We start from the raw sequence: 17,520 nt of genomic DNA on the forward strand, positions 1-17,520 counted from the left end.
TTCGAGATCAATTGCGTTTTCAGCGGGCGCTTGCACACCTTTTCCCATGCCGACCAGACACCTCAAGACCTTGAGAGCCATATGAAGACTGATACTCTCCTCCGGCGGTGTATCCGGGCAAACCAGTAGGGATATATCACTTCCGTCCCCTTCGTTTGTGCTGACAATACGTTTGCATCTCTGCAGCTCCATTTCAATGAGTTCCAAAATCCGTCCGTATTTGGAACATCGCTCCGGCAAACTAGGAATTGCCTGAGCAACCGAAGACAATGCTCCGATTGTTCTTTCGCTAGTTGTGCAGTCCAGCTGTTGTTGGTTTACAACGTGCAGATATGCTGTCAAAAAAGCATCAATGCCCGTGTATAGATGAGCTCTGCAGGAGGAGGAAAGTCGCAGGATTGACTTTGATGCTGCAGGGGCCATAGCTCTATCATTAAGGGTAGAAAATAATAGCTCGAGCGCTGACGGAAGCAGCGTCGGGTTTCTTTCGAAATATTCAGTGTACAGCTCAACTAGCTGAAGGCATGTTTGCTGGGTTCGTATTGGCACAGAAGCTCGTCCGTTTCGAAGAATTGTAAAGAGCTGTGAGTGGAAGACGGAAGCCAGGAAGCCATCGCAGCGATCGTCATCTCGACAACAGTCGGCCAGGCCTCCTAGACAATAGACAGCCGCCTCTAATCGCATCCATTCAGACTCTCCCAGTGAAAACAATACGGTTTCAGCGAATGTTGCTAGAAGCTGCGGTCCTACTAAGGCATAAACTGACTGGAGCAGGTCAACGACATCTTTTCGCGAGTCAGCGAAGCCTGCTCTATCGTTTGAGTCCCATGCTGCAACTTCTGCGTTGGGGGGGTAAATGATCTTTTGCTGCGCATGAGAGCATGCTCTCAGCAGCAATTCAAATGCAGAAGCTTTCCACCGTTGCTCTCCGCTAGAGTTGGTTGGCATGTAATCTGGTATCGTCTCTGCGAATGAGGACCAGAATTCGACGACCGGCACAAAAATTCTATCGTCCACCACTGGGTGGCCTCGGGCAAGAAGGAGGTCGCAAAGATGCGATAGGATCTCGGCGCTGTCTGCATCACAGCTCTGCACAAGCAGGGGCATTCTTGTCTCGACAAACGCCAGGAGCAGCTGGGCAAATTGGATGGACTCGAACGCAAAGTCCCCGTCTTTCATTCGTTGGTAGAACCCGACGGCCCATGGACTTTTAAAGAGCATTTCAAAAAGATGATGGTGCTCTGACGTGAAGAGTGACGGGCTGTTAGACAATGCTTCGGTGAGAAGCTCTGCTGATGCGTCATAAACGGCATCAACTGCCAGAAGCTCAATCACATTTCCCAGCAGCGGCTTCACCGGACTGATGGCGTCAACTCCTTGATTTGGTGCCTTCTGTGTGAACATGATCCAGGACTAATTACGCGATAATTTAGCTCCTGCTCGAAATTCCATGCGTTTGTTTCTATCCGTACCTGTAGACATTTAATGCCGTCTTCGAGAATTGGGGCAGGGACGCCTTTGCCCTGGAAGCATTTTGCCATCACCGTTGTGAAACTGTTTGTGTTATCTAGTACTGCCTTATACGAGGTAGCGCTTTCGGTCTTGGTTATTATCTCGTTCTAGCGGGGAGAGACTTAACTTACTTCTTCAAAGAGTTCGGATCGAGCCGCATAACGTCTTCTACGATGTGTGTGGCTACCCATAACAAAGCCTGAATCTGGCGCTGTCCTATGATATCTAGCACATGATTCATCTGCAGGTTATTGTCCACAGCGTTCGGGCGACATGCCTGGTTGTTGGCCAGACAAACTCCAATGTGATCCAGGAAGCGCGGCCATATCGAATGGTATCGGAGAAAAAATGTCGACAGCGCGGAGACGAGCTTCCTTGTCACGAGGCGACTTCCACATTTACTTATGAGATCAATGTACCATCCTATGAGGCAAAGTAGCAGCTCTATGGCTCCTTCGTCCTCGGCGGGGGTGCTATGTACCGAGTTAGGTTTTGCCCGTTTGTCGCATGTTCGGCCGTTTCTCTCACCTCTCTGTATTGAGCTTGATGATTATTGTGAGCACCCCGAAGAACTGGACTTTCTCGTCGGGACGACTGAGCAGCTCTTTTGATAGCGTCCATGCCTCTGGTAGGCTCTGTATCCGCGCCAGTGCCGCCTGTGTGCTTGCAATTACCTCTGGCGGGTTTGGTTGGTACAGTGATATGATTAACTGCCGTGTGTCAGGTGGCGTACTCTGGTTTGCCTTGTGGTATGATATGGGGCCTACCTGCTCGATTCGCTCCAGCGTTAAAGCTTCGTGGGATACCATCCTCGTCATGGCTTTACCTCAACAGACTTGTGCGAGGCGACGTGGATGTGAGGGGTACCACCGGTGTGATAGAAAGCAGCACAGTACCATTAGCAGAGCCAGAAGTGCCAGAAAAAGAAAAAAAATACGACAAGGGGAACTAATGCGCACAAGATAGCGAAAAGAAAGAGCGCAGGAGAAGCTGCGATGGCAACATGAGATATGTATTGTGATTCACGATGCAGGACGAAAGCACAGGGTAAGGCATCGGGTTGGCGGCCCCACCACGAGCAACCTTTCGCCCTCGACTAGATGGCAACTGCACGACACAGTGAAGTAAGATAAAAAAGTCTGGAAAAACTTTAAAGTGTGCACATATACAGATACATGCACTAGCAACAGCACGGGAAAAGACGAGGGGGGAGCGAAAACTTGCGAGTGAGTGGCCGACCCATCCACCCACCATATCGCCAACCACCTAGGCACTGAATCGATCAATACTTAAGAAGCTGCGGGGGAATTCGACCCTGCTCCTGTTTCGAGGTATACATAATTTTCTATCATACAAATAGCATCGCTGGTCGCCAGATGCTGCAAAAAAATCACGGCGAAGGAGCTAAGGAGCTACGCGACTGGAAAAGTTGCTGGAGGCAAAGCGCTGCCTCATGCGGTTGGGTGCGTCGAGCGAGGCATGGCACGCGACACGCACAGGGAATCGCCCAAGCGGCCTCGGCTGAGCATCTCCTCAGCCTCCTCCTCGGTCAACGACTTGGTCTGACCGAGATGCTCCCAAACAGCCATTAGTTCCCCAGAACCACCATCCAGAGACTGTACCGGGTTCTCCACCTGTGTAGAGCCAAACTCCCAAAAATTCGCCTTCATGCCAATACCGTAGTACTGGTGTTTTCGAAGATATGCGAGCCATAGCTGCACGGTTTCAGGGTTTCCATCCTGAATCTGGATCATTCGGCGCAATGTCTTGCGCTCAAAATTCTCTTGCGACTTCTTGAAAATAAAGTGATCCCTCGGAACTGTCCACCGCTCCGTTATCCGTGGCAGAGGCACAGGCCCGAACGCGGGTAGGCCCAGATAGTATGCGGCTCGGAGGGCAAAATCGGAGAAGAATTCAAGCGGCTGAATGCTGTAAGACCGAAGCTGAAGGTCGCAGGAAGGAACGCCGTGCTTTGGAGTGCGGCGGAGAGGCTTGAGGTGGATAGCTTGCGCCGACCGAGGATTGCGTAGCTCGTCATCCCGACCAGGTTGGGCCGCGACAGAGATTTTTCTCGACGTCGATTCATCCTGATAGACGGTACTGTAGGGTCTCCTATATATTGGTAACGGGCCATGGGAGTTCAAGGGCGTTGTTGCGAACCTGGAGGCTATTTCGGTCGGCCTGATCCGTTGCAGGACAGGCTTTGGGCTTGTTAGCTTAGGTGCCAAGGTAAATTCGATGTAGCTGATCTACATACTTGGAATTGTGCCAACTGTCGCGTAATATGACGGCGCATTGTGATCGCGTGTTTGGTGACAAGGTGAAATCGGCAACCCTCTGTCCCAAGGGGAATGAAAAAGTTGCCCCTAGCCAATTAAAGGATCGCATGCCGACCGACCCACCCAGCCTAGGTACATACATACATAGGTATCTCGAGATTCGAGGCTACAAAAAGCACCCGCCCAGCGGAAATTCACACGATTCAGCAGATATTTCCTACAAAAGCGATCCATTATGATTAACATTATATTCTTCCAGTTGAAGTTCTATGAGATCCACTTCACCCGTCAGGTATGGAGCGCCTCGTGATTGCTGTCGCGGACTGATTCGTGATCAAATCTTGTGCAATCCCACTGGGCATGGCTCTGCGGGGGCTTACGAGGCCGAGCGCTCACGGGGATGCATCGTGAGTCAAGTGGCCGGAGTCTCGTTGCTGCCCGCCCTCTTTGAACAACGACTGGTGACCTAGCTTCTCGCATAGGGCGAGGAGTGCGTGTGACAACCTTGTTGTGGTGGGTTCCGCGCGATCCCGCGACAAACAGCACGGGCGACATGGGAACCTATTTCTGACCTCAGATGTAATAATGAAGTTACCGGCTTCAGCCACGACCCTTTCGCCGCTGGGCAACAAGCTCCTGATAAAACGCCTTCTTGCCAGACATTTGCTTCTTTTGGATCGCGCCATACTTCGACTTCAGCTTGTCGCGTGCATGGTCTTTCATAACTTCGCCGAAAATAGTCTGTTGTCTTTCCTTTCGAGTAAGCCTCGCGCTGAAGAAATCGGTAGGGCCTTCGATGATCTGGCCAACTTGCGAATATTTCGGAGCTTCTGCCCTCAGAGCCTTTTTCTGGTGTTTCGGGTCTAGCAAGCCGCGCATACGGAGAACTTGCCAGTCTCTTTTGAACTCTGGAGTTAGAACTGTCTTGGGGAGGTCAAACCAGTCGGAGCCGGCGGAGTCCTGTTCCCACGTTAGCAGCTGAAACACCCTGGCTGTTGATTTGTTCAATGCGTTGCGAGGACTGTTGTCACCAAGTAAAGCGGCCAAAAACAATGATTCAGAGTAACTATGATAATAAGAAATCATGGAGCCACGAGGCGTTTATCCAAAACGGACGATACCTCGTGTCAGGGTACCGTAAGCGGTGCCTTCTCATCACTATCAAAGGGAAGAGGGGAAAGGAAGACGCGTGGGAAAAAAAAAGAGTACCATACCTTGGCTTTCGAGCCGCTGGCCTTATAATGTTGTGCAATACGAACAGATCCTTCTTTGCCGCCTGGCACTGCAGCAGTGACAGGGGGAACAGCCTGCGCCTCGTCCACGACAACATCGCTTGTTGGAACTGTCGATGCAGAAGCTCCCTCTAGGCGCTGTTCAGCTTCAAGTAGGAGCTCAGATATCTGCTGGCTGCTTATTTTAGCCATGATGTGAGCGGACAGCTCTATCGCCGGCCAGCCAGCTGCTAGAGTAGAGGTTACGGTGTGGTGGATGGGAAAAGCGAACAGAGCTTGAGCTTGTCCAGAGTAGAAGCGTAGAAGAAAAAAGTTTCTCTGCACAGCAAAAGATATTTTGATTAGGCAAAGGTGGAACCAGTTTGTAGATACCTAGGTACTTAAGGCCATATGTATGTATGTATGTCCATGCTAACCTAGGTAGGTATGGACCCAACCAAGCGGATCGAACTTGTATTTTGACTAGTATTCACCGTGCCGAGGAACCTCTCTGTCTTTTTAGCGCACTGGATCCACAGTGTGTGCTCCTGGTCGCTGTTGAGCCAATTCTTCGCAAGTTGGACTGTGCGGCAGGCGACAGAGGCACTGTGCGCCACGGGTCATTGCCGGAGTTTATAGGCGGTTGGCGACAGCGCGAGCACTGTTCTAAGCCAAACACATCGCGGATGGGCCATATCGCTTCTTCGCTGCATGCATGGTATATTCTGATACGCGCATAGATCTGCCAGATTCTGTCCAATTGAAGTCTGGACGAGCATCGTGAGAAGCAAAATCAACGGCACCATTTTTGAGGGAACCAGCAGAGTGCAGTCTTTGCATACCTTACCGACGATGGACTCACAGAACCAATCGGCGCAATCCCAACAGCAAGGACGCCCCGCGCCCATCTACGACACAACTCAAGGCGGCCATTATGGTGAGTGCCTCGTCATCATTGGCCTAACTTTTTTCATCATGCTGACGACCGCCGTATTAGGTGCCTGCGCCGCTGTATGTGCAAAGGCTATTTCGTTCTCACGCTCATCCTCTAATAACAAGACAGCTGGCTACACAAGGCTTCGCGCCTGCGGAATTGTATACTGGTCCCTGGGCGAATGTTTGTCAACCTCGTGATGCTGCCTGTTTAATATTGATACTGACACGCACGTCTGCAGGTCCATCAAGGTCTCACTGGCCAGTACAAGGACATTTTGACGACTTACTGGCAGCAAACCATAACTCACCTGGAGAGTGAGACGCATGACTACAAAATTCACCAGCTGCCTCTGGCACGCATTAAGAAAGTAATGAAGGCTGACCCTGAAGTCAAAATGATCTCTGCCGAGGCACCGATCCTCTTTGCTAAGGGTTGCGATGTTTTCATCACGGAATTGACTATGCGAGCTTGGATTCATGCCGAAGAGAATAAGCGTCGCACGCTCCAACGTTCTGACATTGCGTCTGCGCTGGCCAAATCAGATATGTTCGATTTCTTGATCGACATCGTACCGAGAGAGGAAGCTGCATCTCATGCTAAGAGAGCCGCTGCACAATCTGCCGCACCGGCTGGCGGCGCGCAAGGTCGAATGCCTGCCAATATGGCGCAACCCAACTCACATCCGATGGCGGGAGCTGAATACATGAGTGGACACGGAATCGCAAATGAGCAAGATTATCGCCAGAACCCCAGTCTTTATGCTGGCCAAGTTCCTACAGCACCGTCCGCGGCGTATGGCCAAGCACAACCGGCGGGTGCAATGTACGGAGAAATGGAGAACATGTACCCGTACTCGGGCATGCAAGCTCAACAAGTAAGGCCGCCGGTCACAACGTTTTCTATGGCATTTTGCTAATAAGCCCCAAGGCGCAGATGACATCCGAGGAGTTTGAATGAGGAGGTTACTCTTACCATCACAGCGAGCTCAGGTGTGGTAACAGGAGCCAAACAAAGGTGCTTTTTGCTTGTTCGCTGGGTTCTGTTATTTTGTGAATGGATGATTGGCAATCTGGTGTAATTTTCTCTGTTTCGGTTGCTATTTTTTCTTTTGTTGCTTGATAGTATCTTCATCCAGCCACTCATATGATCTGTGCAGAGGCACTGCGACGACATAAAATCGCTCATTATTAAACACAGGCAATTACGTACGTTTCATTTCATCATTCCAAATCTAGAAGAGAGATTGGATAGCGGCGCGCTCCTGGTGGATGCCTGAGCGGCACTGCTGTTGAGTCTGCAAATTGTTAGCATATTCAACGCGAAATAAAACGCACTAGGAGAGCATACTTCTCTAGCAGAATAGGTCCGTTGAGGGCGTCCACGCGGTTATATTTTTTATTTCGCACCGACATGTCATAGAATTCGTCATGATTTTCTGATTGCAAGAGATTCACAGTCTGCTGCAATTCGTCCAGATTTTCCTTTAGCATTTCGCCGTTCTCAAGGCTACTGACAAAATTTGTCAAGTAGCGGACATCTTGGGCCAGGGCTAATACCGCACTTGAGCTGAGGAATCTAACTTCATTAGATAGTGGCAATGCCTGTCATGGCAAAAAGTCAGAGTGTTCGCAGAGTAATGACCTGACAGGCGGGGTTCATACCAATATCTTGTTCGCAGTGTGACTAAGTGCGTCGAAGTAAATGAGCTCCTTGATCTCTCGAGGCAGGCCTAGAAGGGTAGAATTCATGATATTTGACAGATAACGAGTGAGTGTCTGCATATAGGAACTGGGCTCCGATGGATCCGTTGTCGTAAACCTGAATTGAATAAAGGTTAGATTCTGCAACCAGTTCCATCAGCACCGCATCTTACCAGTCGTATTCAGCCGTGTCCACAAGGTCGTCAATCTTTGAGTTAACAAGCTCGAAAATTCGCTTTTCCGCCGTCTTTTTATTATTTCGAAACTCTTCAGTGGCACCAAGTTTCAACGGTCCGCCGGCAGACGTGGAAGACCTTGCGCTTATGAGGAGGAGCTCCAGCTCTTGGCACGCGGTTTCGAAATGCTCTAGGTTGATCAGAATCTGAACAATTTGACCTAGGTATTGAGAGCTGAGTCTTTCGACAAGAGACTGACAGACTTTTTCTGTCAGAAGTTTATCGAGGGACTAAGGAGTGCCAAAAATTAGCAAAGGACAGTTCATACAAAGCAACGTAGAAAGTAGAAAACGCGAGAGCGCGAGAGCGCGAATGGGATAGACTGACCTTGCGCAATGATTCGTCAATGACATCCGAATGCTGAAAGTGATCATCGGAGAAGAAATAGAACTGGTTGAGGAAATTTTGAATGTCGATGCAACAAAGAGGGTACATTTGAGAGAAAGGGAGAACGCAAGGGAACCTGCAATTTTATTAGCGGATGTGTAAACCGGTGGATGTGTACTTACGTGATGCTTTCGACATCCTGTTCCGGCGTATACCAGCTGACATTGAGAACCTTGTCAAACTCCTCCTGCGAATTGATTGCCATGGGCATGTAGTCGTCTGTTGATACGATCTACGCGTCGCGTTAGTAGTAGTTGCAGGATAGAATGTAATGCCAGCGGCTAGTACCTCTTGAAAATCGTCACTAAATCTGCGCCTGAGAAGCTCGGCGTACTTATCGAAGAGCGTGAGCATGAAAGTCTCCAGGGTCGAGACAGGATATGCATATCCCTGGAAGATGGTTAGATAGAGTACGGTCGTGAAAATGCCACTCCATACCTCCATTGTTTGAATAAACAAAGCAACGATGCCTTTGATCTTGAGCAACACTTCAGCATTCGTCACGTCACTCAGTGCTTTCGAGGCTACATTGATGGCTGTGCTGCACATCGATTCCCATAATTCTTCCACCTCAATGGTAGATCGTAGATGCGGAACACGTCGCATGGTGGCCTTCTCAAGGATAGCGAATCCAGTAATACCCTCTAAGAGACTGCTGAGTGATGATTCATCTTCCACAGATAGGTCGATCGAGCTAGGTAAGAGTAAGTCCTTTTGCTGCCGTCGCGTGGCTGCATACTCTGAACGAAAGCGGTCTGCTTGATTCAAGGCTTCGTGAATATGAACTGCTTCAAAAAGGGGAGTGAATGCGATTTGGAGCTCCTCATTGTCCAGCACATCGAGCTCTTCGCTCTCGTCACAGACAAGCTCAATGGACGAATTCAGCTTAAAATTGGACAAGAATGAATCTTCCTCGACTCTCTTCTTCTGTCGTAACCGCCGTTGTTCGGTATAATACCAAGCAAGTTCACCGAGAAATTGAGACGCTTCTCGAATGCGAAAGAGCCATGTGTTCAAGTCAGCCATTACTGCCTCGGAAATCGCTTTCCTGGAAGCAGGGATCGACTTCTGGATCGCGTCGGCAAGCCTGTGCTGGGTGGCGTAGCGGTTTTGCAATATTGGGACAAGATGCTCATTTTGAAGATCCTCGAGTGATTTAAGCGCCGAATAGTATTGTTTCCGTCGAACAAGATCGTGTGCATAGTTGACGGCGTGGAGCACCTTGAGCGACTCCTTAAGAGCGTCCGAGGCGTCCGAGATGTTTTGTCGGACGGCCTTTGTGTTTACTAGCGCGCTCTTTTGCTCCGCAAGCTGTTCAGTACTCGATTGAATAGATTGGTTCAGCTTTAAGATCTCAGCAATAAGCGCAACGGCGTCTTCGCGGACATTCTGTAATTGATTGACGGAGTCTAGGAACTCTTCGTGTTTCGTCATTCCGATTCGTTCGATATCTGCTTCGCGGTCTTCTGTGTATTGATTGAGGCATTGAATCAGCGCCGGGGTTCTGCGGGAGTTTGACGCATCCTTTAAAACAGGTATAAGGTGGTCGAGGAACTCGCCATCTGACGACGACAGAATGATCTGTCCATGGTAGTTAGCAAGGAGCAGCACGTTTCAGACTTTGGAGCAAAAATACCTGCGGGACTGCGAACGCATAGTCGTCAATAGCTTCTATTCGTCGTGGCATCTTGTCGTGATTTATTACCCTCTTTGATACCTGTCACTGCAGCTGTCAAAGGCTAGGCTTGCAAGCGATTGCCAGTCGCGTGGCTGATCACGAAATGCCCCACCTCTCCGCGACAAGTCCCCAAGCTAGAAGAAGGGGCATCTCTGGGTGGTTCAACACCGTGCTGTCTATTTCATCATCGATCCAACAGCATAGAGTCAACTCCCATTTTCTATGGAGTCATGCGGCTCGTACGCTTACTCAACATATAGAAGCGCGAACTGTTCGGCTGTTTAACTGTAGCCAGGTACATAGCAGCCCCAGTCGCATTGGCGGTCGGGCTGTCAAGGTAGGTGGGCGCAGAATCGAGAAGTGAAGCGACATGTCCAGCAACTAATTTGGTCAGATCTGCAAACAAAGATAAATTGGATTTGGGTACTAAGGTAATAATTACACACTAAAACCTACATATATACATGAGCATCTTGATTGTTGAACTCTGAGTGGCTTCAGTGCCAGTAACGCAGCAGGTAGGCAGGAGTGGACACTAGCTACTCCAAGGCAGGTGATACATGGAAAAAGACAGCACAATTGACGGTTTTTAACGAATCGTTATCCAAGATTACTTGTAAGTGCTTGGTTGGGTTCTCGTTTAGGTATGCCTGGCACTGGTTAATGTGCGAGGAGGGCGAGCAAGGCTAACAAGGTAGCAGACAACAGAGAAGCCGCAAGTAGAGTATCAATTCTACCCACCTGCCTAGATATTAGCAACCGATCCAAAGAAATAAAAATAAAAATGCCCATGCAGTTGGTCACGTTTACTGTAGCTGCTGAGAAAACACGTGCGTTGAGCGCTGCCCTGGTTTGCTGCCGAATCTTGCCAGGTGCAACGGCCCGTCAACCTCGAACAAACGTCCTCCCACGCACACCCTAGGTTTTCTTCTGATAATGCAATCTTTTACGAATTTGGGAAATCAGAGTCCAGACGCAAACGTATCAACACTTCCTACACATATCCCTAACCCAAAGAACGTCACAATGCCCTTTTCATCCCCGTCTCCTTCGGGAGAGGGCGACTCGTCCGCAGGTTCTCCAGATACCAGACTGACGGCACCATCCCCTAGTGATCCGATCAAACGAACCGTGGAGTCTTTCAAAATCAATGGCAGCATTGGTGATGATGATCATCGGGGTGACAAGAAAATTGTCCAATTCAGGCCAGATGAACAACGAGAACGAGAGAATGACCCGTTCGTTACGCCTGGCCCGGCTTCGAAGAGCGGGTTATCCCCAACTGCTTCTGCATTCAACCCTTTCCGCATTTCGATGGAGAACTTCGATTATCCAGATACACAAGTACCGGCAAATATGTTGAGCCAAAGCATGGGATTATCCAGATGGCTGAAAGTAATCGCAGAGCATGTCATCACTCCGCAGCAGATCAGTTTTTGGCTTCAGGTATGTGCCTCCGAGTTAGACAAACCGCACTACTAACAATAACTAGGACCTAGAAAAAGACTCTAGAGTATTCCACGGAGCCAACAGAATCCTCGAAAGAAAGGGCACTGTGGGAGTTTTTTTCGAGGATATCCGAGATGCATGGCTTTTCCAAAGTCAGACGAGCTCCTCCAAGTTGGACTGGCAAGTAGTCCTTGTAAGTGATTCCGATACAACAAATACCCCTTAAGTTTACTTCTAAAGCTGAAAATTGAAATAGGACTCCGCCGCAGAGCTCTACCCGTTACCTCGAGACAGTGGCCAATTGGTGGTCTTGGCTACTGTGCCACCAGGGTCAGCCGCCAGCGCCGAGCAAGTTGCCGCAGAAGTCACAACAAACCTTCGAGTTCACGGAGAAATATTTGCGTTTGAAAAGAAAATGACGTATAGAGATGGGTCATTTAGGGGCGTTGTAGAATACTGTGATGTTTTGGCAGCGAAGACGGCACTCGCCCAAGCGCAAACATCAGCAGGACAGAGCGTAAGTTTGGCAGACGTGCTTTTTCTCTCGTGGGACAAGATTTGACCTTCATCTAGGGCATAAGAATTGTTCTTGCAGCATATCGGGAAGAAGACACAACTTCAGCCAGCAATGGTGTGCGGATCTGTGATACTGCTCGCATCTCCAGCCCAGGCACGAGCTGGGAATACGGGTCTGCTTCCTCGAAACCGAGCTCGATTTCCCACACAAATCTTTGCTTGAATACTTCGCTTGCAATGTATCCGGTAATTGCACAGCCTAAATATGCCCCTACCTTTCCGTACATGGTGAACTCTTTCATCACCAGTGGGCCGGGCGCCGATGTCGCAACTCTGTCAACCCCCATTTCACCGTCTTATCAGAGAGTTTCGGCAGCTTATCCAAAGCCTCCATCTCCGGCACTCACTGTCCATAATGGATATAGTCCGCCGAGGCCCAACTCAACCTACGGTAGATTGGATCGGCGACAGCATGCGGCGCGAGTAAACAGGAGCTCTTTCCAAAACCCGAACAGTCATCACAACCACGTTGATGTCCATCGAATCCGTGAAGGAATTGATGTTAGAACTACGGTATTAAAGTTTTCTGACTTCAAATGAATGGATACATTCTAACTTTTGCAGATAATGTTAAGAAATATACCGAATAAAGTAGACCAAGCAATGCTGAAGAGAATTATCGACGAGTCCAGCTGGGGAAAATATGACTTCATGTATCTCCGCATCGATTTCGCGAACGACTGCAAGTGAGTACATCCGTGATTTTATACTCCAGATGAAAGTTTCTCGTGTATGCTGACATATTCTAGTGTTGGATACGCGTTTATTAACTTTGTTGATGTGAGTTCAGCACCTGCTTTACACTCCAGAGAGCAATCGTGACTGACGCCAAAGCAGCCTCTAGATATTATCGATGTGAGTTCGCTAAAACTTTAAGGAATACTTGTCGTAGGCTAAGTTATTACCCTTCAGTTTGTTGAGGCACGTGGCAATCAACGATGGTGAGTGTCTGTTTCCGTCGTCAGCTTAGATTGAGCGCTAATAGAAGCGACAAGGAACTGCTTCAAAAGCGACAAGGTGGCTGAGGTCTCCTACGCCAGTTAGTTTTGAAGGTAGGCAAGTAAGTCACATATATGCTAACTCTCCAACAGCTATTCAAGGCAAAGATTGTCTCGTTCAGAAGTTTCGGAATAGTTCCGTCATGTTGGAGGCCGCACACTATCGACCAAAAGTAGGCAGAGCATGCAGTCTTTTGTTCCAAAAAAAAATTGCTGATGCGGTCGGACAGCTCTATTTTACCTCAAACGGTCCGATGCCAGAAATGGCAGGCCAGGAAGAACAATTCCCAGAACCAGATAACCAGTCCAAAATGAAGCGCAGCTGCGAAAACGCAGAGCATGTCGGTCAGTAACCACAAACGTCTGCTCACCACCCTCCACAGAATTGACCTTTATAGGACTTTTTACGCCAAACGCTGGACAGCACTTCCGGGACGAGCAGCGTCGTAGACGTTCGCAGTACGATCGAGGTACTCGACTAGCTGCTCTCGAAGAATACGACTTGGAGGCCATTCAGCACCTCTACATCGGAAGCGAGAGGGCTGAATAAATTAGTAATTTTCTATAACAATGTAGTCATGAGCTGAAATGGGGGCAAAAGCGGATGTTGTATGCGTGAGGAAGCTTGTTTTGCTATCTATCGCTAATTGCAATGGGGATCAGAGGATAAGAGTAATGTAATGATGCAGGAACTTGCTATATACAGTCAACCAGATCGCTGCGGTAATTATTCAAGTAAGTAAATCATTGCTCTAAACCATCGCTATCATGAAGTTATCGTACAGGTCATTCTGGGCTACGAGCCCTCGCGCCCTGACATAAGTAGATGCAGCGCAGGATACAGTCTGGATGGAGGTTGGTCAGGCAGACACAGGAGAAGAACCATCTTCAGGTAATGATGGTAGCGGTTTACGGGAGCTAATATACCAAGACCCCTTGTCATACCCTGTTGCTTGTATGGCTGAGGAATGGCTGTTTGTCTGCCAATCTGGCCTGACATTCGCCGGCTCGTTGGTTGGCGTTAGAGGAGGCGACGGACGCTGATAGCCGTACTCATCCAAGCCCAACTGAGTGCTAGCCATGGGTCGCTCAGTAGGGGAGCTTCCCGCGTAAGGTTTCGGCGTCGTGGGCGTGAACCTGGGCGATCCGGCTGGGAACATGTCGCGTCTCTGCATCGAGGCCAAAATCTCCGCAAATGCTTCGCTTGTACCCATTCCTTGGTCCGAGGTGGGACCGAGATATGGGATCGGAACGCCTCTCGAGAAGATGACCAACAATAGACAAGAAAGCAGCAGCACGGCTTGCACAATGGCCATGCGCTTCTGGAACACCACTTCGTCTGCCAGTACGTGAAGTCGAGAGCTAAGCGCTAGTATATCTCTTTGCGACTGATCTTTTTGGCTTTCTAGTGCTAGGACCGTAGATTGCCAAATCTGATCATACTGATCTCTGAAGTTTCGCAGCTCTGCTAGAACCGTCTGGTTCAAGTCCGTGAGTACGGAAGATATCTTCAAGATCTGTTTTTGCTCAGATCGTTGGAAGGCGTCCTGTACATGCTTGGACTGTTCTTCAACATATTTAAGCGACAATGTCAGATTCGCTTCCACTTGCTGTAGGCGTTTAGTAACGGAGTTGAAGAAGCCCTCTTGCATGGTTGGTGGTGACGGGGTGGCAAAATTTGTCGCATTGCCTCTAGACCTGCTATTGGAGGCGGAAGCAACTGGGTTTTTGCCTGCGGCGGCCGCAGGTGAAGAAGAAGACGACGTTGTTGCCGCCGTGGTAGATCTTGTATTTTTTGAAGACGCATTGTCGTCAATTCGTTCATCTTCGGGATTCGTATTTGATTCCTTGACCGATTTCGGGGTCTCAGATGTTGTAGAGGAGGTTGCCATGTTGCCTGGACTTTCTAGTGGAGTTGAAGTTACTTGTTGTTCGGGTTCGATTGTTTCTTCTCCGCCAAGTTTGCCGTTTTGTGTGTTGCTCACGTATTCTGCTCCGATAACGGAATTGTTCGCAATGGACAAAGGCTTTGCTCTAGGACATATCGCCAAAGGCAAGTAGGAAGGCGCAATTTCGACAGGGCAAATGTTGTCAGCGTCTGCAATTGCAGGGTTATTCTCCTGGGATTCAGCTGGCTCGGAAGAGTTCTCATGGACAGCGCTTTCATTCTCTGGTACTCCATCAATCTCGGCCACATGGTCATCATCCGTCCCGGTCTCACTATCCTTCCACTTGTCAAGCATTCGGGATCCATGGACCCGAACTAAGGAGACGGGGCAGTAATACTCATTACTGTAATGAGTAAGGAATTCCAATCTCAGGTATTTGGCCCATATTTGGGGATTTTCAACCAGAAATGCTTGTATATCGCGTGAGTTTCTAGCCTCAAACGTCCCCAGTTCCTTCCATTTTTCCATTTTGACGGGGTATCGATCGCTAACGCTGACACGGAAATGGCGTATCATGCTAGAGAAGAATTCAAAGTTGGCTAGGACGATGGTATCAACCCAAATATCGTCCGTCAGTTCGATGATAACGTATTTGTTGGGTGTTGCACATTCGAGAAGCATATATGTGTCTTTGTTCTCGACTAGGATAGCCTTGGAGTTCTTGGCACCGGAGCTAGTTTTGAGGATCGTGGCCCCGGCATCGAATGACGCAAAAGAAAATCTCTCTTTGCAAGTTTTGCCCGCATCTTTGTTGCGGCGAAGGGCGGATTGTCCAGCTTCGGCGGGCGACTCGTTAGTGTGCTCCTTTCCGCCATCGTAACCATGTTCAGCCTCTGGTTTCTCCATGTATCCGCCGAAATTCAAGGAGATTTCACCCTCATCTCCCAAATCGCTTCCAGAGTATGACTGAAGTTTTTGACGTTCATCACTCTGAGAATCTGAGCCTTTCCGTTGCTTCAGATCTTGCGGGTCTTGCCCGGTTCTTTGCAGCATTATCTCCTTCCAGTCTTCGAAGGACATGAATGGTTCGGCCGTCGAGTCGGTATCTGCTGTTTCCGAGCTTTCGTTGACCTTTAATGTAGTGTTTTTGGTTTCAATCGGTTCTGCATAGGCAACAGTCGAGCTGTCATCCTCTCTGGCTGTCGATGGTTTGGTGTTTGTGGATGGCGGCAGCGTACTTTCCGTGCTGGTCGCTGCGCTTGACCAGCTGCTGGTGAGGCATGATTGCGGCAGCGAATGCGTAATGTAATTTATTGTTCGCGCTTCGCATTGTCTCGTGCCAGTTAAAGGCCCGCCGTAATTAGACCTCGGTGTCGTCTCAGCTTGGGTAGCTTGGGTCGTCTGCTCGGTCGCATGAAGACCGGAGGCTATAGTTAGAAGCAATAGTGTAGTCGCTGCGATTCGTCGTGAGTTGACGGTAATCGGCATATTGACGGTGTCACAAGATCCATCTGCGACTTCCGTATGCAAACGTTGCAAGCCGTTTTGCCCTTACTGGAGGTTGGTGGTTCAGGTTGTAGAGGTGCCCCCGTTTTGTGGATGATCTGTCAAGTCACCGTAGTAGCGCCGGTACAACGGTACCTGTAAATTGGTGGAACGTTGGGAGGTTCGTCTGGCGGGGGCTATAACTTCACCTTGATAATAATTTTTTTTCTTTCGCCTCTTTCTGTCATTTTCTACACTCCATGACTTTTTATCTACACTAAATTTGTCCGTTGAATATCTACTTCTAGAATCGTAGTAGACTCAATTTCTCAAGGGGCGTCTGCCTACACCCCGGACTTGCTGACCTGGTAGGGACTACCTGCTTGCCCTCAAGGTGGCTTTAAAAGAGAAATACCAAGGAAGTTTTGTCACTGCCGAAGAAAATATCTATTTTACAGTACTAGTTCTCTCTTCAATAGGGAAAATGCAGCGGTTTTGTTACCGACAGCCAGAAACGACATAAAGTTGTTGACGGCCACCAGAGTGTCAATGTCGGTATTGCGATACTCCCCATTATTGGCCTGAGTCGCTTTGAGATAGAGATTAGAGCCCAGCTGACTGAGACCTAGCAGTTGGAATAGGCGACCGGTGTTGTAATATCTTTCAGCAAGCGGCCGCGATCCGCTTCCTTCGCCTGCCTCGAAATACTGGGTGATGAAAGCTTGCCCCTGTAGAAGCAGATGCTGGCGGTTTGTCGACTGTCTTTTCAACCCATAATGAACGTACGCCAACCCCAGGCTGAGATTTACCATCGGATTACTTGGATCGAGTGACCTCGCTCGTAAAAAGTAACCTGCGAAACACGATTAGACAACTATTGATAGGCTCTCGCATATGATGCTCACTGATGGCATATGTATAGCTCGTCGATGTAAACAAAATGTGGCCGTAAAGCATTAGCAAGCATACATCCATGTCGATTTTCGAAAAGGTGGCCTCCCCAGCCTCAGATGAATTAAATTTCGTCGCAAAGAGCTCTTCATAGCTGTTGTCGATGCCTCGAATCTGCCGTAGAATAAACTTCTGCGCCGGGCCCGAGGTGTACCACGAGACAGGTGACTGGCACAGCCGCGAGAGTAAAGCAAACATTCGATTTGCATCAGACATGACACCATCTCTCATC

The 17,520-nt window shown here is 49.1% G+C and overlaps 7 protein-coding genes across 7 annotated transcripts; 3 read left to right on the forward strand and 4 right to left on the reverse strand.

The window, feature by feature from the left end:
* Positions 1-2,963: 2,963 nt before the first annotated feature.
* On the reverse strand, positions 2,964-3,808 carry ISF_08331 (30S ribosomal protein S10; the record flags this gene model as incomplete). The annotated part of the gene is made up of 2 exons (XM_018851934.1): positions 2,964-3,599; positions 3,770-3,808. 2 exons carry the CDS (start codon positions 3,806-3,808, stop codon positions 2,964-2,966), a joined length of 675 nt encoding a protein of 224 aa, XP_018700831.1.
* Positions 3,809-4,391: 583 nt separating this feature from the next.
* Positions 4,392-5,215, reverse strand: ISF_08332 (rRNA-processing protein FCF2; the record flags this gene model as incomplete). Its single annotated transcript, XM_018851935.1, has 2 exons — positions 4,392-4,751; positions 5,006-5,215. The coding sequence occupies 2 exons, from the start codon at positions 5,213-5,215 to the stop codon at positions 4,392-4,394; spliced, it is 570 nt and encodes a 189-aa protein (XP_018700832.1).
* A 639-nt stretch (positions 5,216-5,854) lies between these two features.
* ISF_08333 (Histone-fold protein) lies at positions 5,855-6,896 on the forward strand (the record flags this gene model as incomplete). Its single annotated transcript, XM_018851936.1, has 5 exons — positions 5,855-5,939; positions 6,000-6,013; positions 6,066-6,119; positions 6,178-6,813; positions 6,867-6,896. The coding sequence occupies 5 exons, from the start codon at positions 5,855-5,857 to the stop codon at positions 6,894-6,896; spliced, it is 819 nt and encodes a 272-aa protein (XP_018700833.1).
* A 274-nt stretch (positions 6,897-7,170) lies between these two features.
* Positions 7,171-9,949, reverse strand: ISF_08334 (Exocyst complex subunit Sec15-like protein; the record flags this gene model as incomplete). The annotated part of the gene is made up of 9 exons (XM_018851937.1): positions 7,171-7,233; positions 7,274-7,540; positions 7,601-7,757; positions 7,813-8,105; positions 8,203-8,338; positions 8,385-8,494; positions 8,551-8,652; positions 8,701-9,843; positions 9,899-9,949. 9 exons carry the CDS (start codon positions 9,947-9,949, stop codon positions 7,171-7,173), a joined length of 2,322 nt encoding a protein of 773 aa, XP_018700834.1.
* A 1,399-nt stretch (positions 9,950-11,348) lies between these two features.
* Positions 11,349-12,128, forward strand: ISF_08335 (meiosis protein MEI2; the record flags this gene model as incomplete). Its single annotated transcript, XM_018851938.1, has 4 exons — positions 11,349-11,386; positions 11,453-11,582; positions 11,646-11,906; positions 11,985-12,128. The coding sequence occupies 4 exons, from the start codon at positions 11,349-11,351 to the stop codon at positions 12,126-12,128; spliced, it is 573 nt and encodes a 190-aa protein (XP_018700835.1).
* Positions 12,129-12,568: 440 nt separating this feature from the next.
* Positions 12,569-13,513, forward strand: ISF_08336 (meiosis protein MEI2; the record flags this gene model as incomplete). The annotated part of the gene is made up of 8 exons (XM_018851939.1): positions 12,569-12,651; positions 12,715-12,745; positions 12,803-12,820; positions 12,878-12,906; positions 12,961-13,004; positions 13,057-13,136; positions 13,194-13,308; positions 13,362-13,513. 8 exons carry the CDS (start codon positions 12,569-12,571, stop codon positions 13,511-13,513), a joined length of 552 nt encoding a protein of 183 aa, XP_018700836.1.
* Positions 13,514-14,664: 1,151 nt separating this feature from the next.
* ISF_08337 (Sad1/UNC domain-containing protein) lies at positions 14,665-16,134 on the reverse strand (the record flags this gene model as incomplete). Its single annotated transcript, XM_018851940.1, has 3 exons — positions 14,665-14,748; positions 15,405-16,047; positions 16,091-16,134. The coding sequence occupies 3 exons, from the start codon at positions 16,132-16,134 to the stop codon at positions 14,665-14,667; spliced, it is 771 nt and encodes a 256-aa protein (XP_018700837.1).
* Positions 16,135-17,520: the final 1,386 nt, after the last annotated feature.

Source organism: Cordyceps fumosorosea (genome assembly GCF_001636725.1).
Source record: "Cordyceps fumosorosea ARSEF 2679 chromosome Unknown scaffold_29, whole genome shotgun sequence".
Classification (NCBI taxonomy): Eukaryota; Fungi; Ascomycota; class Sordariomycetes; order Hypocreales; family Cordycipitaceae; genus Cordyceps; species Cordyceps fumosorosea.